Source organism: Conger conger, chromosome 4 (genome assembly GCF_963514075.1).
Source record: "Conger conger chromosome 4, fConCon1.1, whole genome shotgun sequence".
NCBI classification, from domain to species: Eukaryota; Metazoa; Chordata; class Actinopteri; order Anguilliformes; family Congridae; genus Conger; species Conger conger.
This window is the reverse complement of record NC_083763.1, coordinates 34371327-34397810: the sequence shown is the minus strand read 5'-3', so window position 1 is coordinate 34397810 and position 26484 is coordinate 34371327. Positions and strand designations below refer to the sequence as shown.

Below are 26484 nucleotides of genomic sequence, written 5' to 3'. Positions count from 1 at the left end.
TGTTATGTAAATTAAAGTAGTCATGTTTTGTATTTTGTTGCATATGCTTTGCATTCCATGACTTCCTGATGTCTGTGACCTATCAACATCATCAGAGTCTGGATATCTTTGTATTAAGGATGGCTCTGTGTGTTTGGATGGAGGAAAGGTGTATGTGTTGGACACCGACCCATACTCACAGCTCTCCAGCTCCAGAGAGCAGTTCTGTGTGTCTAGAGGAAATCTGCTGAAATCCATGGAGCACAGAGCAGTGACTGTGACCCTACAAGACAAGGCGCCACAGCTGAGTCACACACATACTGTAGATATTAAAACACATTCACATAAACATCTCCCTCTCTTTCACCCAGGTGACCTGCACAGGTATGGTATCCTCTCTACTCTCTTCAGGCCTTATTTCAGCATAACCCACTCTGTGGAATCCAGGGCATTCTCATACTCAGCTGAACAAATATATTTCAATATCTATACATTTCAATATGTATACCTTTAATACGTATACATTTATTTTCAAATATTGATAGGTGTTAAATATTGTGTCTGCATATATAACGGGAACCTTCAATGGAAAAAGGCATTAGCAACATCTTCCTAGACACAGTCCTCCCATTAAATGTTGGCATTAATGCAAATCATCAACCATTAAAGCCACACCTCTGGATACTCTGGATAAAAGCGTCTGGCAAATGCCACTAATGTAATGTAATGTAATACTGCTAACAGAAACCAAAAGCCAACTATTTAAAAGTGCATTGCATCATTGAGTTTGTAAACAAAGGCATCTGCTTTTTGAATAAATAGAAAGCAGTTTTAAAATGGGAAACAAAAAATCAAATAATACCATTCTGTGTATTTTGAGCTCATGTTTTACTTTACAGTGCAGGTTCCCTTTAACACAGAACTTGTGTGGGATTTAATTTCATACTACTTCTGGGTTCACAGTTGTCAGGGGAAGTGTGCAGGGGGGAAATAATAAATGGACAACCAAAACAGAGGAGCCACTATGCTATACCACACCTGAAAGAGATGGAAGGCTGTCAGGCAACATTACAGGACAGCGTTCTCTCTGGTTAGGAGGTCATACCTGACACTGTACAAGATGTTGCCATCTGGGTACACCCTGAGCATGATGTTCTCCATGGTGGTGTCGTGGATGAAGGAGCGTTTGGAGTGGACGAAGAAGACGTCGGGCACCCAGATCTTCTTCACCAGCCGTGCATCAAATGTGCGACTCTTGTTGTTGCTGGAGGGGAAGGCCAGACGCTCATCCTTCCAGTAATGCCGCAGATATAGGGTCATGGTGAAGTCCTGCATGACACAGAGTCTCAGGGTAATGCCAGGACAAGCAAACAGTAATATCCTACACAACATACACACATAGTGACCTTCTGCAGTACACATGCAAACACAAAGAAATAGTGATATCCTACAGGACAAGAGAGAGGCATACAATGAAGCACATTTGATAAAAAATAAATAATAATATCCTCCCACTATATAAACACATTCAGTATGCTTCATAATGTTTTGGACAAAGACATATGCTTCATGTTTCAAAATGTGGCTTTTTTTCAACATCACATGTTAAAGTATATAGGGCCAGATGTACTAAAGCCTTTGCAATAATTTTTGGGCGTACATATGACACCTTCTGCCCCAGAAACATGCATCTTATGTATGAAACTGACGCACAGGGCTAGAACCGCAGTTCACATGTGATCTAGGCGAGCAAGGTGCGCTTCTCTCCTTAAAGGAGTACATGGTGGTTGGTCACACTTTCTAGGTTTTTATATGAAATTTGCACAAGAGGGCATTGAGGAAACACAATGAAAGTATTAAATGTGTACGTTCTTTAGTTTAAACATTTTAAATTTATCGTCCTATTTTAAACTGGTTGAGAATGTTCTCCTTGTAGTGCGTCACACGAGGATAACCACTGCCCTTATCCGTCCCCCATGACTTGTGACTTTGGCCTTATAGAGTGCATATTGCTATGGTAAATGGTTGACATTTATATAGCTTTGTACAATTGATGCTTCTCATTCACACACACACTCACCAATGGTGACTGGCTTTGACTGTGACTGGCTGCCATGCAAGGCACCAACCAGCTCGTCAGGAGCATTTGGGGGTTAGGTGTCTTGCTTAGGGACATTTCGACACACCCATCGAACTGGCAACCCTCCAACTGCCAGACAACTGCTCTTACCGCCTGAGCTAATGTCGCTGTGATCTCATTCATATACAGTCCCCTCTAAAATTATTGGAACAGCAACACTCACCGAGCACTTTATGAGGTATTTATTTTTTACTTCTACTGCTGTAGCATATACACTTAAAGTTATGATGCTTTGTGTGTTTGGAGATGCTCTTCTGCATACCACTGTTGTAATGTGTGGTTATTTGTGTTACTGTAACCTTCCTGTCAGCTTTGACCATTCTCCTCTGACGTCTCTCATTAACAAGATGTTTCTGTCTGCAGAACTGCTGCTCACTGGATTTTCTTTGTTTTTTGCACCATTCTTTGCAACTCTAGAGACTAGTGTGTATGAAAAACCCAGGAGATCAGCAGTTTCTGAGATACTCAAACCACCCTGTCTGCCACTAACAATCATTCCACGGTCAAAGTCATTTTTCCCCATTCTGAAGGTTGAATATTAATGGAAGCTTCTGACCCATATCTACATGATTGTATGCATTGCACTGCTGCCACACAATTGGCTGATTCAATAATCGCATGAATAGGTAGGTGTAAAAAGTGTATATAACATGTGAATTACAGGTGTTTCTTGTTGGTTAAACAATAAATAGTTTGTCTAATCTTGGTTTTAGCCTTGGATTTTGCCAGTGAAGACTGCATTTGTGTTAGAAAAGATAAACCAACGTGAAGACCAGAGAGCTGTCTTTGGGAGAAAAGCAAGCAAATTAGAAGCTTAGAAAAGAGGGGAAATCAATCACAGCCATTGGGGATAGCTTGTACAACAACTTGGAATGTCCTGAAAAAGAAAGAAACCGCTGGACTACTGAGCAACAGACATCAAACAGGTCGACCAAAACAACAGCAGTTGATGACAGAAACATTGTGAGGGCTGTGATGAAAAACCCAAAACATCAGTCAGTGACATCACAAACAATTTCCACAGGGCAAGGGTGAAGGTATCTCAATCAACCGTTCGGAGAAGACTTAGTGACAGGGGCGGTTATAGGATTTATTTTACTGGGGTAGCCAAGGGGGGTCCAAGGGTTGTCTGGGGGTAGCCACCATATCTCCATATCTTGCGCGCACAACATTTTTTTTTGGGGGTTATTTGTTTTTTTTATTGTTTCACGTGCAAAGTCTACTAAGCATTTCTAGTCTACTAAGACTAAACAAGAATAGGCTATAGGCTACAGATAACCTAATGTACAGGCTATCGCCTCTTTTGTCATCAAGATCCTTCTCTGAGCTTGCTAACAAAAGTTCCCTGCCATGGTATTTACAATACAATTTTTACAATATTTTACAATATTTACAGGCTTGTTACAATCTGAGAAGAATAATATGAAATGACTGGATAAGTAAAACATGCATCGGAGCTGGTGAACAAAATAAAGTTTAGAGGCTTACAAACTGCACCAGACAAGCTTGCAAACTGTCATGTCTTGGCGATTCTGGCTTTTTACCACACATTTGGCAGTCTTGCGAGCAGAAAAGAGTCTTCGTAAAAACAGATTGACAAAACAGCCAATAATGTGTGAATCAGATTGGTGCTTCTGACAAGTGCCCTTTTAATGCACATTTGGAAAGCAGTAAAACGGGAAAGATGATGTCTTGGTAAAAACACTATCTTGGTAACGTTATACCAGACTGACTATTTGCGGGGTGGCACGGGGGTGCCCAATCAGATTTTAGGGGTGGCACCGGCCACCCTGGCCACCCCTTTAGAACTGTTCTTGCTTAGAGAGCAGTAATATAGGGACTATACCACAAGATGCAAACCACTCATCAGTAGGAAGAATCAGAAGGCCAGATTACGATTTGCAGAGAAATGTAGAGATGAGACACAAAAGTTCTGGAACAAAGTTGTGTGGACTGATGAGACCAAGATTAACCTCAACCAAAGTGATGGAAAGGCCAAAATGTGGAGAAAGAAGGGATCTGCTCATGATCCAAAACATAAAAGCCCATCTGTGAAGCACGGTGGAGGAAGTGTCATGGCTTGGGCTTGCATGGCTGTTTCTGGAGTGGGTTCACTAATCTTTATTGATGATGTAACTCATGGTGGTAGCAGCAGGATTAATTCAGAAGTCCACAAACACCTTCTGTCTGCCAACTAAACCTTCTACCTGTGTCCAAACTAATTGTGAGGAACTTCATCATGCAGCTAGACAATGGCCCAAAACACACTGCCAACACAACAAAGGGGGGGAAACTGGAAGGTTTTAGACTGACGAAGTCAATCACCAGACCTTAACCCAATTGAGCATGGATTTCACCTCCTGAAGAGGAGATTGAAGGGAAAAACTCCCCAAGCAGCAAAAAAGAAGAATGCAGCAGGTTGGTGATATCAATGGGGTTGCAGGTTTGATGAAGTTATTGCAAGCAAGGGATATGCTACCAAATGTTAAGTATTATTTACTTTCATTTACTTAAATACTCTCTTTTGCAATACTTTTGCTCATCCAAAAATGTATTGCCCCATTTGAGTGCCTGGAATTTACATCTAGGTGTAAATTCCAGGAAATAAAAGCTGAAATTCTGAACTATTGTCTCATGTTCATTTTTTTATCTCAACCCCAAATGTATTTAGAGTATTGCAAAAACAAAGGAATTGGCCTTGCTGCTCCAATACTTTTGGAGAGAACTGTATGTGTGTTCAGTGGTTATAGTAAAAAAAAACCATCAATTCTGGGTAAGTTGTAAAAGGTATATTTCCCAAAATATTGGTGTATTCATTTAACCTCATATTCCTTGTTTCATTTCAAATCCAATTTCCTGGTGTACTGAGCCAAAAAAAACAGGAATTGTACCACTGTCCAAATACTTACAGACTGAACTGTATGTCTGACAGAATGCATACATTTTAATTGAAGACACACTCTATACTATACTTTCCTTTTTGGCAGTTTGGACACTTGCTGTCTGGGAATAGTGAGTTTCAATAAAATTGAAAGAGTTGAGTTTCATAAAATTGTTCCTACCATGTTGACCTCTGAGATGCTGTCGATGCTCTCAACCTGCACATCGATACCCACGGGAATGGCAGTGCCTGAAGTGGAAGAGGAAGGACATTGTAACATCACATCACAATCATCATGTGACCTCGATCATGTCTCCACCTCTATCATGTGAATAATGCTCCCTTTTACCATAATGTGAGTGCAAATTGCAAAACGAAATAAACACCAAGTCTGAAAAAAATGTAGATAAGAGTGTCAAAACATCTATAATTGATGGAGGCATCAGGCACCGAATATATTACATGCAGTGCAGTCTGTAACTATTTGTACAGTGACACATTTTTTATCATGTTAAGCTCTTTCAACAAACAGTTGAAATAAAGCACTATGTGGTTAAAATGCAGACTTTCAGCTTAATTTGAGAGTCTTTATATCCATTATGGTTTTTGAATAATATCCCTCTGTATACCAAAAATTATTTAAATAAAGTCATCATAGTCAATATTTTGATGCAAAGGCTTGGCAATCAATAACTGCCCATAGTTTACGACCCATAGACAATACCAGATGCAGGGTATCTTCCCTGGTGATAGTCTACCAGGTCTTCAGCTCCTGCTTTTTCAGGGGATATGTGCCTTCAGTCTGGTTTTCAGCGTGAAATGCATGCTCAATTCGATTGAAGTCCGGTGACTGACTTCAAGAACATTCCACTTTTTGTTTTTGAATCAGTTTTGATTCATTTGCTTGGACCAGCTGTTTCTGTATACTTCAGCATTCATCCTGCTGCCGTCAGCAGTGACATCATCATTGAACGCATGTGAGCCAGTTCCAGTGGCAGCTATACATGCCCAAACCATAACACTACATCCACCATGTTTGACAGATGAGGTGGTATGCTTTGGATCATGAGCTGTTCCTTTTTCCTCTACACATTCCTCTTTCCATCACTCAGGTACAGGCTGATCTTCATCTCATCTGACCGTTAACACTTTGTTTCAGAACTCTACAGGTTTTTTAAATGTATTTTTTGAAAACTGTAACAAGGCCATTCCATTCTTGAGGCTTGCCAGGGGTTTGCATCTTGGGTGAACCCTCTGAAGTTAGGCTGGCATAAACATCTCTTGATATTCGCCTTTGACACATGTAAGCCAACTTCCTTGAGAGTGTTCTTCAGCTGTTGAATAGTGACAAAGAGATTCTTTTGCACCATTCCAAGGATTCTTCTCTCATCCACAACACGGGGCCTTTGCTGAGCTCACCAGTGCATTCTTGCTTCTTAACAATGTATCAAAAAGCTGACACCAAATTTCTTATGGTTATTTTCATTATTCAGCCTAATGACGGTCTGCTTTACTGGCATTGACAATTCTTTGGTCCTCATGTTGAGAGACATGCAGCAGCAGATTCCAAATGCGGATGGCACTCCAAGAATCAACTGTTTTATGCATGAACAAATGATGAAACTCCTGTCAAAGAAACATTTGAGCAGCCAATTGTCCAATTACATTTGATCTCCTATATACATTGAAGGGACTATGTATAAAACAGCTACAATTCAATTCCCACACTGTTCACTGTTCATTTGGATGTAAACACCCTCCAATTAAAGTTGCCCTTTAACTTCATAGTCATTGTTTTATTTCAAATTTGATGTTCTAGTACAGAGCCAAAACAACAAAAACATGTGTCACTGTCAAATACTTATGGACTGCACTGTATATAACAAGGATATCACATAGTCACAGGTACATGAATATAGTCTTATTACAAATGATAAATGCCACTTCGATTTTATTGCATATTGTGACATAGGTATCAGCGCAGCCAAACAGTGATCTAGCAAAAATGCACAATTATGACAGTGTCGAGGACCCGGCCCTAGGCCCCCTTGATGAGAGATTGACGGGGGATGGGTTAGGAAGGAATGCATTGTTAACCCCTCGCACACGCCATCGAGGTGGTAGTAAGCACGCCCGTAAGAGGAAAAATATGTGGTTCAGAGATAATGAGCAGCCATACTTGTCAGTAGAGGAGTCTGAAGTCGGGGGACTTAGATTTAGGGTTTTAAGGAGCAAGGTTAAAGTTCTGACTCAGGCCATGCATAGAATGAGTTCCAGCATAACCTTGGAGGAGATTCAACATGCTGAGCGAGCAGTCAGGGAATACCCCAACCCTACAGGGGAGGAGCACAATGCCTGGCTAAAGCAAAAAGATAAGGAAAACGGAAGGGATGTCAATACCGAAAGAATATTAAGAGGCTTTAAGGGCCTTCCTGATTATAATCTGATAATTTATTGGATAGATTCAAAGGACTGACTGTAGAGGAGTCTGGGGATGATTTACACTCAGCTATTGGCTGGATGTCCTTTGTAGATCCCTTAAGGCGCCGCGGAGAGGGGCACCTGAAGAGTGTGTTGAGATGGTGGAGGGCACTAACTTCTGGCTTGTATGAAGTCAACGTTTGGAGAGAGTCCAAGGAGAGATTATGACAGGGAGACAAATACCAGTGATGAATAGGTTCATTGAAAAATTTAATAAGAGCTAGTGTTTTTCCACTCGTATATTGAGATGGTGGAAACTCCCAACCGGAGGGGCACATGAGATAAAGTATTGGGGAAATTTCTTTTGAGGTATGAGAAAATGACAGTAGGACAAACAGAAGTGATGAATATGGTCATTAAAAAGTTGCATAAGAGATAAATGTCTTCCCACTTGGTATATTGGGGACATTTCTGATCAAAAAAAGGATATATAAGGAATAAGCTTTTAGACCTTAGGATAGCATCTTAGAATTTTTCTTCAGAAGATATCTATGGGCTGTTGAAGAGAGAGCAACGCAGGACAGCTGTAGTCAAGCTGGAGTGGCGCGCTCCCTCTGCGTGCCACTCCAGGATATGGATATGGAGAGAGGAGTGACGTACGCGGTGCGGACTCAGCCCAAGAGTTGTGGCAGCGGGACTGATGTCGAAGAGGTGTTCATGCACATCCCTCATCATACAGAAAAGCTGGTGAAAGAGTTAAAGGGCTTTTACGACATGCTTGGAGCCGTGAACTGCACCTGGAGGCCAACAGAAGGGATGCGGGGTTCCTCCACGCTACAGAACACCTTCCTGCTGGACCCACGCAAGAACCTGAAGCCTCCCCCCCTAACCTCAGTGTCAGTGAGGAGAGGCATATGCTGCGGCTGCACTGCAAAACCCCCGACGTGTTCGAAGACATACCAGTGGACATCCCATACAACAGGCAGGAGAAGTACGAAGTACGAAGTCACGTCTTTCGAAAGTCGGGGTCCTGATCCTGCCCCAGATTCCCAAACCAATGCAGCTGTTCAAAGAGCTCATCAACAGCAAGGAGGAGGGATCAAATCCCGCAGAAAACGTGATGGCTATATTTAGGGCATGGGTGGTAATTATAATCTATATTACTTGTAAAAGTAGGAAAAGTAGTACATAGAAGCTCAACGTTATAAGTTTCCTTTCATTTTTATGTCTTTTATTTTTTAGTAAGATACTATATACGATATAAATAAGTAGTAGACTTTAGGGGTGTTCGTACCCATTGTATTAATGGAAGTTCAGTAGCTTTTATCTCCGTGAAGGGGGAGCCATAAGATAAGGTAAAGGCCAAAGAGGATAATGGGTATTTGAGGCGTGTACCTTGAATTTTAACATCATGGTGGAAAGGTAAATTAGAAAGAGCTAAAGGGGTGTATGTAACTTGCATGTGATCAGCAAACTGAAAGATGATATATATCCTGTAATCTGTATAACTATTCTTTTGATTGATTATAATAAAGTATATCTTACTATAATCATATGTGATAAAGATTCTTTTAGAGGAATACATTGAATACAGGACATCGTATACCAGATTTGCACACCCTCACACCCTTCACTTCGAGACTGGGCTGGAAGTTCAGTAGAACTTACCAGGGCTCCAGAACGTTCGGAGTACTTGAGTTTGTCCCCGAGACACCTCATGGTGAGGTACTGCTCGTGGGAACGTGAGGTCTGAGCTCGGCAAGGGGTCCGTGGCTCACGACAACAGTTTGGAGTATAGTGTTGTCGCCACTCCCAAGGAAGCACGTAAGGTCAGTAGAGTACCATGAATGAAAAAAAAGACAAATTTGTGTTATTCGGGGTGAGGCAAGATGTCAGCTATTGGCTGTACAGTGTACACACACAGGGCCTCACTTATCAACATTTTGTATGTGTAAATGTATGTGTGATCAGAAACGATCTCTAGATTCATGAAACACTCGTAAACACAGCTTTTTTTCGTATCCACATGATGTATGTTAATGAATACCAAGTAATCATAAATCAAAGGCAAATGCACAAAATTTGTGATTAGCATAAATTGACGCCCCTAAAACACTATATGGAATTTCGGCTTTTTAAAGAGCCGAAATGTTTTAAACTGTAGGAAATTGTCTTACGAACACTTAATAGTTTTGTTATTTAAATATCTTGGTATGTACTGGCATTCATGGTCTATCATAACACGTGCTCCAGGACCTGAAGAATTTTTCATATTTAAAAAAAATGAAGAGCCACCATATTTAAAAATTCATGGGATCTATTCCAACATAAGTTTCACCACATGGTCTCTATTTCTTGTTAAATATGAAAAATTGTACAGGTCCTGGAGCATCTGTTAAGATAGACGTCATTGTGAACACCAGTATGTACCAAGATATTTACATTTTTTAAAATGCACCCCCCCTCTCAATGAGCTGACAAGACTTCCATTTTCATTGCAATTCACTTATGATTATCTGCTTATATAAGTACGCTTATCATATAATGCAATTTTAAAGGTACAATAGGTAAGATTTTTGTGTTAAAACATTAACACAAAAATCCCTTCCTATCATTGAAAAAGGCTCACTGACATGTTGAGGCACCATCTGCTTGTGTTTATAGTCCTTAAATTTGGGTTCCGAAATATACAGTTGACGGACCGACACTCTGTCCCAAAACATTGTATAGGCTAGCTGAAAATGTGTTCAAATTGCCACAGCCAATGGCGTGGAGGGTGGGGTTTCAATGTCAGTGCATTCACAGAGAAGGGGGAGGGATAAACAGTGTAGTGGTTTGAGGGTGTTTGTTGCTGCAATTCCTCTCTTAACTGATAGAAGACTGATATTACCTATTGTACCTTTAAGGAGGCAATTAAACACGTGAGTAATTACAAACACCTGGAGCCATGTGTCCCAAAGACATAATGGATCTTTGTCCCAAACATTATGTAGGGCACTGCATGTAACAGGGTAGAGAGATAGTCTCTTCACTCAGAGAACCATGGTTACACTATATCCGGTATGTTCTTGGTTGTGTCCTCAGACTTTTGGTCCCGACTGTACCTCTCACTTTTAAACACACTTCCTGGATCTTTCCAGTAAATAGGTTTTTCTTTTTGAGTTGGCAGTCTGCTCTGTTGCCATGGTTTAAGTATGTGATAGGGTCATTTATCATTTACAAAACCTTCAGAACCAGACAGATTACTCTCACTTCATATTTTTTAAGTGAAGTCAAAGGTGGAATTTTTAAATATTGTGCCTAATTGCCTTTGCTCCTAAATGCAGGCTTAGTGTGAGAAGGGAGAGTAAATCCTTTACAAGCACTTAATATTTTGGGTCACTGTTTTAAAGCAGAAATGTTCCATTTCTGTATTAAATCCTCTGTAACAAGAGCACACAAATCTCATCCATCCTCATGCTTTGTACAGCATATTTCTTTAGCAGTGCTTTAAAGATCCCATTTAATGCAGGAAATGGGATCCTTCTTTCCTACATGATGCACTGTCCTGACCAGACCCAGTTATTGGCATTTGACATCAGCACAATGACTTAACACAACGTCCTGTGTGCAACACACGCAAATACAGCATCGCAAATACAGCTCCAGCAAAAGAACTGCAGTCACTCAGCAGTCTCACAGAGCCCTGATTCATAGCCACACATAGGCCCTATATTATGTCTGTGATTTCTGCGTCCATCCACAAACTGAGCACATCTGTTCGGGTTTCAACCACAGACCACATCGGGGCAGGCTCCATGCAGAGCTAGGCTTGAGGTCATAGCCATGAGTGGGTTGGGTCTGACGTTGTGTTCTTGGGTGATTTTGGGTGGGTGTCTAAGTGGTTGAGAGTCCCTATCCCTGTCTGATAACACACAAGGAGCAGGAATGGTATGTGCCGTGAACACAGGCTTGGAACAAATGAATGTAAGCACATTAGGAACAGATGTGGATGAAGTACAAAATAGACTACAGCATATAAATGTAAAATTAATATGCAATTGAAAAAAACAAGAAAGCCAGTTGTGGTAGAAACACATTATGAACAAGAGGCGAGGCTCTCAAAAAATACACTCGGAAAAGGAGCCTTTATGAGGACACACTGACGTTTTATTAGAGCAAGGACACTAAGGCCTGTGGAAATGCATTCTGAACTGTTTTTGTAAAATTTCAGTAACCAAAATTGTGAACAGAGATTTAAATGTATGGTAGGACAAAGCAGTTATATTGCCGGTATCATACTCACCCAATTGCCACACTCTATGCTTGCCTTTCTGCCACACTCCATACTCCACACTCACCCTTTTGCCTCACTCCATACTCATCATTTTTCCACAGTGGAACACTAATTTTTGATTAGATTTTCTGGAACCTCTTATAACTGCCATTCATACATGGGGCTTTAGTACGAGTCAGTGGGAGTTTTGGTTAATATAAAACGATGTGTTTTAAACCTTAAAACACACACCCATGTTGACCTAGAGCACTATACTCCTAAGCAACACATCCGTCACAATTTGTTACATAAATAAAATAATGCAGATAAAAAAAGCAGTCAAATAACATACCATAAATCACAAACACTCCTGTCCAGATCCTCGGATCGCTGACGTTAACTCTCACAGAGGCAATAAACCTCATCAATACACTGGGCTTGCATGGATTATCGGTAGCTTTCAAAATAAGTTATGTCAGAACTAAACTGCCCCATAACTTGCTATTGGGTGATGTTTAATGTACACTACAGTACAGTCAGCCTAAAGTAGCCAGCTAGGCTACCAGTACCAACCACCACCAAAGTTACAATAATTTTAATGTTACAATAAACTGACTTATTTCAATGTATTCATTCATTAATATGATCAATAAAACATTGTACTTAAGTACGATTGATTTCTTTTACAACCGGAGAACCCAGGTAGAAATCTCATACCATACAAAGTGCCATCATTCATGCTTTGAAATGTTTGGGGTGTGATGGGTTTATTCAGTGCAGTAATCCTGCTTTGTCGAATACCACCAGTTCAGATTGCTAGCTAGCTACAGCAGATACTGTAGTTAAAATGCTGTACATGTATGTAGCAACAACAACAATAAGCCAATAGGGTCCACCAAGATAAGCATTTAACGTTATAGTACACTAACGGTTAAATTAAGAAAGGAGGCGCTGAGTAGTTAAACGTGGGTGAAGAATGGCTAGACATCAAGGATTTTCAGTCATCCTCACACATTAAAGTGTGTTCACACCACTTCAGACGGCAGGTAATTTGACCAGAAAAATCAGTAGGACATAACAAGCTCACTACCTAGCTAGCTACATTAACATTACAGCAATCTAACAAATCCACCGCGACATCACCACAAACAACTTCAACAAATAAATCAAGCCGATGTCAATCGCCCACACGTGTCACAGCACAATTCCAGTACCTAACTTGCTGGCTAGTAAACACGTTTATAAGTGAATAACTAGATAACAAGAATCACCACCAGAAAAAAGCTAAATTGACTAAATGTACTACCTTACCTCTGGCTAAAATAATGTCCATGTCCACAAAATCGTGACTGCATCCTCCATCCTTACAATTAACTTAGGCATTTTTTTCTAAAGTCAGCTCTGTACCGTAGCTTGTTTGATGCACGTGGCTTTGTGTTTACAACAAGGCCATATCTTCCATTACATTACATTACATTATTTGCATTTGGCAGACGCTCTTATCCAGAGCGACTTACAACAAAGTGCATACCCATAACCAGGGATAAGTGCGCTGAAAGAACTTCCCCATCGGCAGCCAGCCTCTTGACATGCCAAGAAAGAAGTGAGAAAAATAACAGCAGGCAGTGGTTTTACTGATCTAAGGGTGAGGAAGCAGGGAGGAACTGGCCTATCACAAATGTTATGCATTCATCACTGATGAACAGCTACTGCAGGCCAATTCTCTGATCACTGATAATTGAATCCAATTACTCGTACAACATTCGTACTTGGAAAAAAAGTCAATAATTGTTATGAGTACTCTTCTGAAACGGATACTGGGATCACCCCTAATAGTAACTCTGCTGGACCACATTGCACAGGTATAATTCATTTCAAAGCTGTCAAATTATGAGGCTACCCAGTGCTGTAAGATTAAATCACATTGACAAAAAGCAGAGTTCCAGCCTGTGATGTGCTTGTGATTACTAATGAGGTTGTTATAGTTTGGTTATTGTTACAAGCAAGCTAGCTGTTTCAGAGACGTTTGACAGTTGCCTCACTGTTGCTTGACAACAGAGCTAGGCTCTGCCTGCTACCACTCCCTCTCCTACTCTTTCCTCAGCAAACATAGTTTTTCATAAACTTTTAGGCAGGCTCTTCCTGAATATTTTTTTTTGTCAATTAGTAAACCAGACAATCCAGTATTATATTTAGCATTTGATAACAGTGAGCATTAGCTAGCAAATGTTAGATTACATTAGCTAACGTGTAGCTGATACAAAAATATCCAAAATGTAATTTGGAAGCGCTACTGTCCCACAGGTAGTGAACGGACCGCTTCAACAGATAAATATGTAAATTTGATATTTACCTAGGGTGACCATATTTTGGTTTTCCAAAAGAGAGGACACTAGTTAGCTGACACATTTGTTACTCACTGCTGGTAGGCTCTCCTTTTTTTGCCTAGGCTATGCTCTCACGAAATAAAATCATGTTCATTCACACACACATACAGTACTGTGCAAAAGTTTTAGGCAGGTGTGAAAAAATGCTGTAAAATAAGAATGCTTTCAAAAATAGAAATTTTAATAGTTTATTTTTATCAATTAACAAAATGCATGAACAGAAAAAGTTAATGAACAGAAGAAAAAATCTAAATCAAATCAATATTTGGTGTGACCACCCTTTGCCTTCAAAACAGCATCAATTCTTCTAGGTATACTTTCACACAGTTTTTTATAGGTTGTTCCAAACATCGTGGAGAACTGGCCACAGTTCTTCTGTGGATTTAGGCAGCCTCAAATGCTTCAGTCTCTTCATGTAATCCCAGACAGACTCGATGATGTTGAGGTCAGGGCTCTGTGGGGGCCATACACTTCCAGAACTCCTTGTTCTTCTTTACGCTGAAGATAGTTCTTAATGACATTGGCTGTATGTTGTCCTTCTGCAAAATAGATTTGGGGCCAATCAGATGCCCCCTGATGGTATGATGGGCATGCTAGATAAGTATCCATTAATTCTGACCAAATCCCCAACTCCATTTGCAGAAATGCAGCTCCAAACTTGCAAGGAACCTCCACCATGCTTCACTGTTGCCTGCAGACACTCATGCTTGTACCGCTCTCCAGCCCTTCGGCGAACAAACTCCTTTCTGCTACAGCCAAATATCAGATTGACTCATCAGTCCAGAGAACCTGCTGCCATTTTTCTGCACCCTAGTTCCTGTGTTTTGCATAGTTGAGTCACTTGGTCTTGTTTCCACGTCGGAGGTATGGCTTTTTGGCCGCAATTCTTCCATTAAGACCACTTCTGACCAGACTTCTCCACACAGTAAATGGGTGTACCTGGGTCCCACTGGTTTTTGCCAATTCTGAGCTGATGGCACTGCTGGACATCTTCCGATTGCGAAGGGAAGTAAGCATGGTGTGTCTTTCATCTGCTGCACTAAGTTTCCTTGGCCGACCATTGCGTCTACGGTCCTCAACGTTGCCCGTTTCTTTGTGCTTCTTCAACAGAGCTTGGACAGCAGATCTGGAAACCCCTGTCTGCCTTGAAATTTCTGCCTGGGAGAGACCTTGCTGATGCAGTATAACTACCTTGTGTCTTGTTGCTGTCCTCAGTCTTGCCATGGTGTATGACTTCTGACATTAAACTGTCTTCAGCAACCTCACCGTGGAAGCAGAGTTTGGCTGTTCTTCACCCATTTTTAACCCTCCTACACAGCTGTTTCTGTTTTAGTTTATGATTGTGTTTCAACCTACATTTTAAACTGATGATCATTAGCTCCTGTTTGGTATAATTGGTTAATCACACACCTGACTATATGCCTACAAAATCCCTGACTTTGTGCAAGTGTACCTAGAAGAATTGATGTTAGTTTGATGGCAAAGGGTGGTCACACCAAATATTGATTTGATTTAGATTTTTCTTCTGTTCATTCACTTCTTCTGTTCATCCATCCATCCATCCATTATCTTAACCCGCTTATCCTGAACAGGGTCGCAGGGGGGCTGGAGCCTATCCCAGCATACATTGGGCGAAAGGCAGGAATACACTCTGGACAGGTCGCCAGTCCATCGCAGGGCACACACACCATTCACTCACACACTCATACCCACAGGCAATTTAGACTCTCCAATCAGCCTAACCTGCATGTCTTTGGACTGTGGGAGGGAACCGGAGAACCCGGAGGAAACCCACGCAGACACGGGGAGAACATGCAAACTCCGCACAGAGAGGCCCCGGCCGACGGGGATTCGAACCCAGGACCTCCTTGCTGTGAGGTGGCAGTGCTACCCACTGCACCATCCGTGCCGCCTCTTCCGTTCATGCATATTGTTAATTGATAAAAAATCAATGATTAACATTTCTATTTTTGAAAGCATTCTTACTTTACAGCATTTTTTCACACCTGCCTTTTGCACAGTACTGTATCATGCAAAATGTCAGCCTGAGAAGGAAAAAATGACCAAGGTCCAGACTTTGGTGACCTCATAGCTGACAAATTTATTTATTTATTTTTTAACATTTTACGGTAAATCAATATATTTTGTAGAATATTACTTTTACCTAATGTTAATACTATAGTGTCCGGAAACTGTTCAACCCGAATTGGTCAGAAACTCCTGTCAGGCTTTGTGCACAGGACACTGTACCAGGTATGTGAGAGACTAATAATTAGCGCGCTTAGCCCTGGTTTTGGGTATGCACTTTGTTGTACGTCGCTCTGGATAAGAGCGTCTGCCAAATGCCAATAATGTAATGTAATGTAATTAAATAAATAGTTAAAGGACTAATTGTCAGTGAAACAGCGTAAATGTTGCCTGTACCAATGTAACTAAGCTACAAGAATTGTGTATTGCTGCAGTAAAAATGTTTGTGTTATGTGCCACTGTGGGTGGGTTACGAGCTCGGAGACTCGCCTGACATTTCAGGAGTTTAATCTCTTTACCTGAAATTCCCTCTCGCTTTGGTTTATTAGCTACGTCCCTTTTAAGATAGCTGGAGGCAGGGTCTGCCTTGCGCATTTACTTTCATTTTCACTTACCCAAGCAAGGTACACGTCAGCCGGAGAACTGTTTTTAATCTTATTCAAATAGAAACACCCTTTAATTTGGGCTAGAGTTTTCACCCTGGGCTGGGTTTTTTTCCATAATGCCACTGCCCTTATTACTGCAGCATCGGTGTGTGCTTTCTGTGCTTGCCTCAGTTTAGTAGCTCTGTCCCTATAAGAAGAGCTGGAGGCAAGAGCTTTATTTGGTCAAGGTTTGTTTTGTCACTTTCCTGTTATTCACAAAGCCACGTATCCGGTTAACCAACTCTGTCACTATTAGTAGAGCTTGGGTTAACCATTTCCTCAACAGTAGTCGAATGGGAGGTGGAGTTGGCTTCGTGCAACTACTTTTATTGTCTGTTCTTACAAATCTTGGGTGTGTAGGGCTAAATTCCGCAATGAACACTGTGCTGTGGGTATGGCTATGAGGAAGTCTGAACACCCTACTGTTGGATCAAGGCCCTCCATCTTTAAGGACATTCCAACTTGTTCAATCAGGGGTCTCAAACTTGTTGCCGTGGAGGGCTGTGTGCAGGTTTTCATTCCTATCAATGAATGCTGCCTTCATTGATTCCAATTCAGCACTATATAAGCAATTATATTTCCAGAACTTCACACGCAGTCACCTGGCGAGGTGCATTGCGTACTGGGTGTGGCTACTGAATCTTGTGTCTAAAGTCAAGTGAGGGGCGCACCCAGTACACGCCAATGTGCCATGTGAAGTTGTTTGGTGGTGCATGGAAAAGGTGGAAAATGGGCTGGATTATGCTCACTATATTACCAGTGAGTGTGGTACCTTGATTCGTTCATATCCAATCAAAAGAACTCTTTTCATTATTATTAAGATCCATGCATATTGCACATGTTGGATTGGCAATTTGTGTCGTCTCAGCGAATACAATGGGAGACGAGGATAAGGAAGATATTTCTCTGAAAAAGTTATTTTGCGGCGGGTACAGACAGAATTTTATTTTATTTTTAAAAATGGACTTGTAACGAATCTCATAAATAAGATAAATCCATTTTAAAATCCATCTATTCATTCTTCTGTCAGAATTTCAATAAAACAACTCCTAAACATTTATTATAGGCTAGTTTGAATTCCCTTTTAATCCTGTAGCTCAAAACTTTAAACACACTATTCTATAACTAAGAAATACTGACATGTTTTTCAAGTAATTCCAAAGTTTTACGAAACAAAATAAAACCAGGGAAGATCATAACACAGCTATCAAACTGTTCACAGCAGTGAATGACTGGATGAGAACTGTTGCACGAACAAAAGCAGAAGATAATGTACAATTAAATAATTTGCCTAATTCATATGACTCTACCATTCAATTTTGTCCTGTTGGGGTCAGTTAGGAAAAACACCAGGCCTTGACGGTGTTCCAATCAAAGTGTACCAAACATTTTAGGAACAAAATAAAAAAAAACCCTCTTTACATGCTTTAATTTTATACATGAAAAAGGTATGCTCTCAGGGACTCAATAAATATCTCTGTTGTTAAAGTAAGAGGCTAGTGTCCAATATAAAGATCCAGTCCACTTACAATTCAGTGTTACGATGATAAAATATTAGCTAAATGCATAGCATTACGTATGAAAAACATCTTGCCTGATATTATACACCATAAGCTGTTTTATGCAAGGAATAATTTTGCAAATAATGGAAGACAATTACTTGGAAAGGAAAGCCTTTGATAAAATAAAATTTGTAACATTTCTTTAATAAATTGGGTTAAGGTTATGTATAATAACTTCCCGTCTAAAGTTACAAATAATGGTTATCTTTCAAAGTCCATTGCACATTCACGCAGGGTAAAACAAGGTTGACCTTTATCACCATATTTATTTACTATGGAAACTAAAATACTTATACTTATAAAATACAATCAAATAATATTAAATGGTCTAAATACAAAGTATACAAATTCCTTACTAAGACCTTGATGACTTTTCAAACTTATCTGGGCTAGAGACAAATTTCTTATTTTGACATTTTTCATACAGGGTTATGAGGGAGTTTCTGTGGTGACAAGACCTTAAACCGGAGTCCAGCACTCCCCTGGGCACACACTGTGTACTAGATAGCAATCCTCTGTGTCTTCATGTGAGTAATGCTTTTATATTATTGTAATCTGTCCAGAGGTCACTCCCTCAGCTCCTCTTTATTATTCTAGGGATTAACTCTGCGTTACTGATGATCGTTAAACCCAAGCCTGTAAAAAAGTAAAGCTGTGGTGGTGCTACAGACTAACATAGCATACCATCAACATAGTGCTGACCTAACACAGTCTAATGCAGATGTAACCCAGACCCAACATATCACTGTTTCAACGCATCACTACCAGAGGACAGCACAAGAATAGAGCTAATAGAGCACATAACTAAACAGCACTAACACGGTGCACAGAACAACACTGTCACAATACTATACTAATAGACCAGCATTTACGCCACAAGCATTTATAGTATGTAGTCCAACACTAACACTATGTGCCCTAGCACATCAGAAACCCTCACACACTGAGTCTTCACTTCACCACCTCCCTGCAGATGTATTACTTATCCCTTGTCTGACCTGCAGGTCTTGTGAATGGGCTGGTGGACCTGCTATCTACAGTAATCCAGATTATATTGCATCTGTATTCACAGCAGCCATTGTCTGCAGCAAACAACAGACAATTTGGGTCACTATTATTTTTAAGGAGAGCAGCAGCAGCCCGGTGACACATTTTTCACTGACAGTCTACTGGCAGAGAGAGAGAGAGAGAGAGAGAGAGAGAGAGAGAGAGAGAGAGAGAGAGAGAGAGAGAGAGAGAGAGAGAGAGAGAGAGAGAGAGAGAGAGAGAGAGAGAGAGAGAGAGAGAGAGAGAGAGAGAGAGAGAGAGAGAGAGAGAGAGAGAGAGAGAGAGAGAGAGAGAGAGAGAGAGAGAGAGAGAGAGAGAGAGAGAGAGAGAGAGAGAGAGAGACCTGCTATCTACAGTAATCCAGATTATATTGCATCTGTATTCACAGCAGCCATTGTCTGCAGCAAACAACAGACAGTTTGGGTCACTATTATTTTTAAGGAGCCTGGGTTTGATCCATTGGACTGAAATGAACAGCCTTTTTGGCTGCTCATTCTACTGCTGCTCTGCATTGCTTGAATTGCGCTGCTTTAGAAATCATGCAAAAGCTGCCCTGCTGCTTGGCTCACTCTGCATGATACTGCCATGCACTGCCTGGGTCATTCTGCTGCATTGCTCATTTTGCTGTTGTTCCTATGCTGTCATGGCTCATTGCAAGCTGTTGCCACATTTGCTAGCTCCATTTGCTTGATTTACCCTGCTTTTTTTGAAATTATGCCTTTCAAGAAGTTTTTGCTACCACCCCAGCTCCACCTGTGGGCACTGTTTCTCAAGGCCTCCCTGAATAAAAGATGACATCTGAATACAACAACAGGAAATGACAACAAAGGCATTTTCATAAACCATCGCCACTCTTTTGAAGATATTGTTACTCCCAACCCCTGACTCGTAGTAATCATGGAAACACCCAATATCACTCATCCTCACTGACCTGGGATCATGTCTATAGGCCCCACGTCTCTTTCCCAAACCCTATTGGCTTTCATAACAACGATGATCTGGGGTCAGTAGAAGCACACGTGAGCTCACCTCCAAAGCCAGGCCTCATGGCAAAGTCGTGATCCTCAATCCGCAGGAGTTGCTCTGACTTTATCAGCAGGGACTTTGTGCTGTCCGCTTTCTTCATCTTATAATCTATACGTCTGGGAGAAGACAGAACAACGATAAACCCCCTGTAACAGTGTTTACATTTCATAAATCATTTTCTTGTAAATCACTTATAATGATCTCCAAGCAATCACATAAAATATCAGAAAAAGGATAAATACTTGGGGTTGTTGGCTGGTCTAGCAACATATAAATATAATATTTACCATCATTTGTAGGTGACTAATTTTTCTTTCCCTCGCCAGTCATTAATCATGTCAGTCAATCCCCGCTCTACCATCTGAAGTGTGTAAGTGTGTGCAATCCAACAATGCACTCACCTCCAAGTCAGTGACTACTCCACAGTTCACATAGCACAACAGGAACACCTGCCAATCAGGGGAATTCCACTGGTGTCAGTGCAAATGACATTCCTGAGGCACCCATGTGCAACTACAATACCCAGCCTGCAGTTGTGCTTTACCCACTGAGTCACTCAGTAACCTCAAGGATTAGCACTAGCAGTGATAGACAGTAGCCCCTACCGACAAAGCTTAGTGAAAATGTGTGAGTTCCTGCAGGGAGACGGGCAGTGGCAAGAAGGCACAGAAGGCCCCTTATTGGGCCTCTTCTCTTGCTTTATCATTTAAAATATAAACACAAGAACATCCATCCATCCATCCATCATCACCCGCTTATCCGGAGTCGGGTCGCGGGGGCAGTAGGCAAAGCCGGGTATTCCAGGTGTCCCTCTCCCCAGCAACCCATTCTAGCTCCTCCTGGGGGATCCCGAGGCGTTCCCTGGCCAGGAGAGATATATAATCTCTCCATCCGCAAAAAGCAGAGATGCGATTCTGAGGTCACCAAACCGGACACTCTCCTAACACAAGAACAGGTAAGTCTTAAGACTAGCCTTAAAATAACCAATTGAATCTGTAGTTTTGATTTGGCTTGAAATTGAACTCCAAAGGTGTAGAACAATTAAAATCTCTTCACTCAACTTTTTTTAAATGACTATGAGGAACCAACAAGAAAACAGGTGCAGGGCTCAGTGTGTGACTGGGAACATGATGTTCAATCAGATCCAGCAGGGATGAAGGCAAAAGCCAGAACCCATTGACCTCTCAGATGGGGCCGCCATGCTGAAAAAACAAGGAGTGATGTGATGTGCTCTGTGCAATATGTGGATAAGCACTCTGGCTGCTGTGTACTGATCCAAGCCACTGTAATGTAGTCTTGTAAGGCTAACAAAAATGACTGTGTTCTGCCTCTCCTGTTTGGTGCTCAGTAGCCTCCAAAGGGGCCCGTTGCAGAACCTTCATCCTCATCTAGCAAGGGGGGGAGCTATCCCCAATGCTATTCCCATTGCTATCCCCCTCTCCCTGTTTCATCAGCATCAGCTTTTTTAGACAGAGAGAGCCCTGCAGCTGTAACTGTGAAGGAGGGGCAGATATGAGGGTCCTTCAGAGCGAGGATTCAGGGACATGCCCATAGACATGCATATTTAACTAGACAGGTAAGCATGCCTTCAGCTAACCTAAGCTTGTGAATTCCTTGAAGTAAGCCTGTTGAGTGCAAAACACTCAAGTGTTTGAAATTAAAGGTACAATAGGTCATTTCGGACTCCTAACGGTCAGGAGAGGAATTGCAGCAACAAACACCCTCAAATCACGACATGCACCGTTTTAGAAAGTTGACAGTGACAAACGCGACAGAGCCTGTGTTCTAGTAAGAAAATGTTCAGCGAACAGGTGACTTTATGAAATTTTGACTGTAGATATATCTACTTTAAAAATGATTCCGGTTCGTTATTGGTAGCAACAAGCAAATTAGCTATTAGTTAGCTTGCCGAATTTACAAATATCCACCATCCATAGAGGCACAACGTGTGTGCAACTATGCTCGCAACACTCGCTACTATGTTCGTATTGCCTCAGGTGGATATTTGTAACTATGGCTAATTTGCTTGTTGCTACCAATAGTGAACTGGTATTGTTTTATAGCTAGATATGTAGTTTTCGCTTGGATAATAAGCAATAGTATACAGAGTTTCAGTGATAGCTTGTCTGGAGTGCAATTTGCGCATTGGCTGTGGCAATTAGAACCAATTTTTAACCAATGAGCTTCAATTATTGTACAGCTGTACAATGTTTTGGTACAGAATGACGGTCCGTCAACTGTATATTTTGAAACCAGAATTTAAGGACTGGCGGCACAGATGGTGCAGTTGGTAGTACTGCCGCCTCACAGCAAGGAGGTCCTTGGTTCGAATCTCGGTTGGCCGGGGCCTCTCTGTGTGGAGTTTGCATGTTCTCCCTGTATTTGCGTGGGTTTCCTCCGGGTACTCCGGTTTCCTCCCACAGTCCAAAGACATGCAGGTTAGGCTGATTGGAGAGTCTAAATTGCCTGTGGGTATGAGTGTGTGAGTGAATGGTGTGTGTGCCCTGCGATGGACTGGCGACCTGTCCAGGGTGTATTCCTGCCTTTCGCCCAATGTATGCTGGGATAGGCTCCAGCTCCCCTGTGACCCTGTTCAGGATAAGCGGGTAAAGATAATGGATGGATGGAATTTAAGGACTATAAACACAGACACAGGGTGAGTCAACATGTCACTGAGTCTTTTTCAATGATAGGAAGGGATTTAACAATGTCTTGTAACAATGTTTTAATTCAAAACTCTTACCTATTGTACCTTTAATGGGAAATTTCACACTTTTGAAAGCAAAATAAAACTTCCCTGATTGTATTTTGAAACTTCATTGTTACGAAATTGTTACGAAAAGCAGATTTATCATAAATATATGATAAAATATGTACATTGTAATAAATGTTTTCCCTGGACATCTGGACCAAAACAACAATTGTTTCAAAAACTGCTACACATAATGAAACTTTGGTCACAAACAATTGACCGATGACGTGTTCTCTGGTTGACAAATCACCTCTGTGTTGAATGAAATGGGCAGCAAGCCCTTTTGCCCTCAAACACATGCAATAGAGACTTTCCTGTTAGTTCCTAGGCTTCACCACATGGCCCCTCCTACCCTTTCCAGTTCATATGTATGCTCTATGGACACATCCCTGCCCCTTCACACAATTTTTAAACTTTGCCTCCAGTTTTATGTCAAACCATTTTGGTTTTACCTGTTCCACAGTATATGGAACTCAAGACAGAGATTAGAAAAACAGCAATATCTTTGATGCATAGGTCAATGCAGCATTCCAGTTCTATGTGGTGCATCCATAGTTTATGTAGCCTATATAAACAAAAGTAGTTTAAATGTTAGTTTCGATGAAGACCATCACGTTTCGATCCCAGTGGATCTTAGTCAGGTTTCGCACATCGCTTTATGTTTCTCCATGGCAATCATCTTAATTTCCACATCCGTTTCTGAACAGAATTAACAAGTTTATTATAAGAACATCATGGCATAGAAGGTGTTAAGCCCTAAATAAGTTTTAATATATATTTTCATGTTCGTAAAGAGAAGTTACAAAGTAGCTGTAGCACACACAGTCATATAATGATAAAAGAAACATGATTTTTTTCTCTGCCATCTCTTTAAATTGCCTGAAATTGATTTCCGTGGTTTTTCTAAGTTATTTTATGGGCGTCAATTTATGCTAATTATACATTATACATTCGTTTTTTTCCGATCACACATCTATTTGCACACAGATTTCCGAAAATATTGATAAATGAGGCCCATTGTGTGAAAACGAAGTGTAACCACAGACAAACCTGTGCAGGTGTTAAGTGCAACATGAAAGTTCTGGGCTCACCAGCACAACATGCTACGTGTTGAAAGCATGATTGACCCCTCCCCCACCTCCACACTACCAGCCACCAGCAAACAAATGCAAAGATCCATGTGCTAACCACTCACTGGGTGGCCTGGCATGACACCATGTTGTACTTAAACCCTAATCCTGAGATTGCTCTAATTACAGACCCCAAATTTAGCTCTTCCTGCTGGAGAATAATGCATAATAACAGTTACATGCCAAGTTTTTTTCAAATGGTTACACACTGGAAACACAAAAACCAAATAACCTTACACTCATGTATCAAACGCCTATACAATTAGCAAAACTATAAGCACATTCTATGTTTCCACACAGATCATAATTCTAAATCACAGTTTTTGCAAAACTTAACTTTACACACAATTCTCTACTTTTGGCACAATTCTCATAATTGTAATTTCTTGTTCACTACTATTCAAAATCCTAAACACAAATGACCGATTTCAATGTTTTTTTATTTATTAATCACATTTTTTCAGAAAACCACATGTGCCAAAATTATTGGCACCCCTTATTGTAAGCACAATTATTTTAAGTAATATTTATGAAATTTTGAATATGAAATTGTAAATACTATTTTTATTTTGTTTAGTTCATCTTTGTCTAAAGGAACTATAATGTGTCATTCCATCACTTCCTGATTCACTAGAGTATACAAATGAGGTAACAAGCATGCAAAATCCCCCTGTCAACCATCAGCATGGGAAAAGCCAAATAACTCTTTAATGGGTACAGAAAAATACATAAATTAAAGATACCGCTTAGCACTGTAAGGGCAATAATAGAAAGGCATAAAACACAAATTCACCCATTCATACACACACGATGATTGCCATGCAAGGTACCAACCAGCTCGTCAGGAGCATTTGGGGGTTAGGTGTCTTGCTCAGGGATACTTTGACACACCCAGTGTGGGACCGAACCAGCAACCCTCTGACTGCCAGATGACTGCTCTTATCATAAGTATTGTTGCCTCTGCTAGGAAGTTGAGACTTGGTCATAGGTAGAATGTTTAGCAGGACAATGACTTGAAGCATACATCAAAATCCATACAGAAATGGTTCAGTAAAACAACAACCATGTTCTGCAATGGCAAAACTCAGCACCCAGACTTAAACCCAATGAACAATCTGTGGTCTGAACTGAAGAGGGGGGTATCCCAAGGATATGAAAGTTCTGACCTGGAGGAATGGTCAGAAAAATGTGTTCTCTAGCCTGTCATCTTTGCACAAAGTATTAAACCAAGGGTGCCAATAATTGTGGAACCTGTTTTTTGATTGTTAAAGATAAGACTATCTTTAATAAAAGGTGCACATTGCACATCTTTGAATATTCCCCAAATGTCACTGCGCAGAACTAGTTTTCTGTGTTTGGTGCTGCCATTGTTGTCACTTCTGTATATTTTCCAATTAGAACTGTAGGCCGTGGAGAGTCACTTAATGAATTGCATGCATTATCATGATACTACATCGATATAATTGAATTCATTATTTCAGATGCCTTTTGCAAAACTACACATATTTTTCACACATTTGGCAGGTGTTAATGTCAAGCCCTGGGCACCACCATCTAGTAGTTATACGTCCATGCCAGATCATATGAGAGAAGTGTCAGGAGAGGGCATGCTAGGAAGAGCAGGGAAGTGACCGTGGGGGGGGTGTGATGATGGGGGGTTTGGGTGGGGGGTTACTGATGATGTCAAAGGAGTTATACATTACAGCTGTGGTGGTTTTGTGAGAAAGGCAGTATTGAGAGGACTGACAGAGGTGATATTGGCAGAGGGATTGGGCGGTGTGATGGGGAGAGGGAAAAGGATTAGCGAATAATGTGCATTGTGATGGGAACGCCGCACAAGCTTGCCTCACCCTCCATGTTTGTTCTTGACATGCTCCCCCAGGTACACGTCCTTGTGTCTCCGACGGCCAGGCAGCGGGCTCCCGATTGGCAGAGAGGCCGGCCACAGCCAGGCCAGGCTCAGCAGCCGCAGCCACAGTAGCTTTGCCTTCATCTCCACCTGCCTGGGCGGCGATCCCTGTCACCATAACCCCCACCCACACATCCTTCAGGGAGCCCCCGAGGTCCTTCACATCTCCCCGCTCTGCAGACGCCGTCCAAGCCCCAGTACTACAGCACAGAGAGCTAAATTATCTCTATCTCAGCATACAGTCCAGAGTATGCAATCCACACTCCTCTACATAATGGTCATCTCTGCCAATGCCACAGTCCAGCCAGTGTCTCAGAGTTGCT

At 41.2% G+C, this 26484-nt stretch overlaps 1 protein-coding gene across 1 annotated transcript in view; it reads right to left on the bottom strand.

The window, feature by feature from the left end:
* LOC133127042 (gamma-aminobutyric acid receptor subunit rho-3) overlaps nt 1-26245 on the bottom strand; it is a 45122-nt gene extending 18877 nt beyond the window's left edge. Inside the window, exons 1-5 of the mRNA XM_061239646.1 lie at nt 26103-26245; nt 20374-20486; nt 5182-5249; nt 1085-1308; nt 180-262 (exon numbers count right to left, since the gene is read on the bottom strand). Of these exons, the coding sequence (XP_061095630.1) occupies nt 180-262; nt 1085-1308; nt 5182-5249; nt 20374-20486; nt 26103-26245 (631 nt within the window). The remainder of the gene's footprint in view (nt 1-179; nt 263-1084; nt 1309-5181; nt 5250-20373; nt 20487-26102) is intronic.
* Nucleotides 26246-26484: the final 239 nt, after the last annotated feature.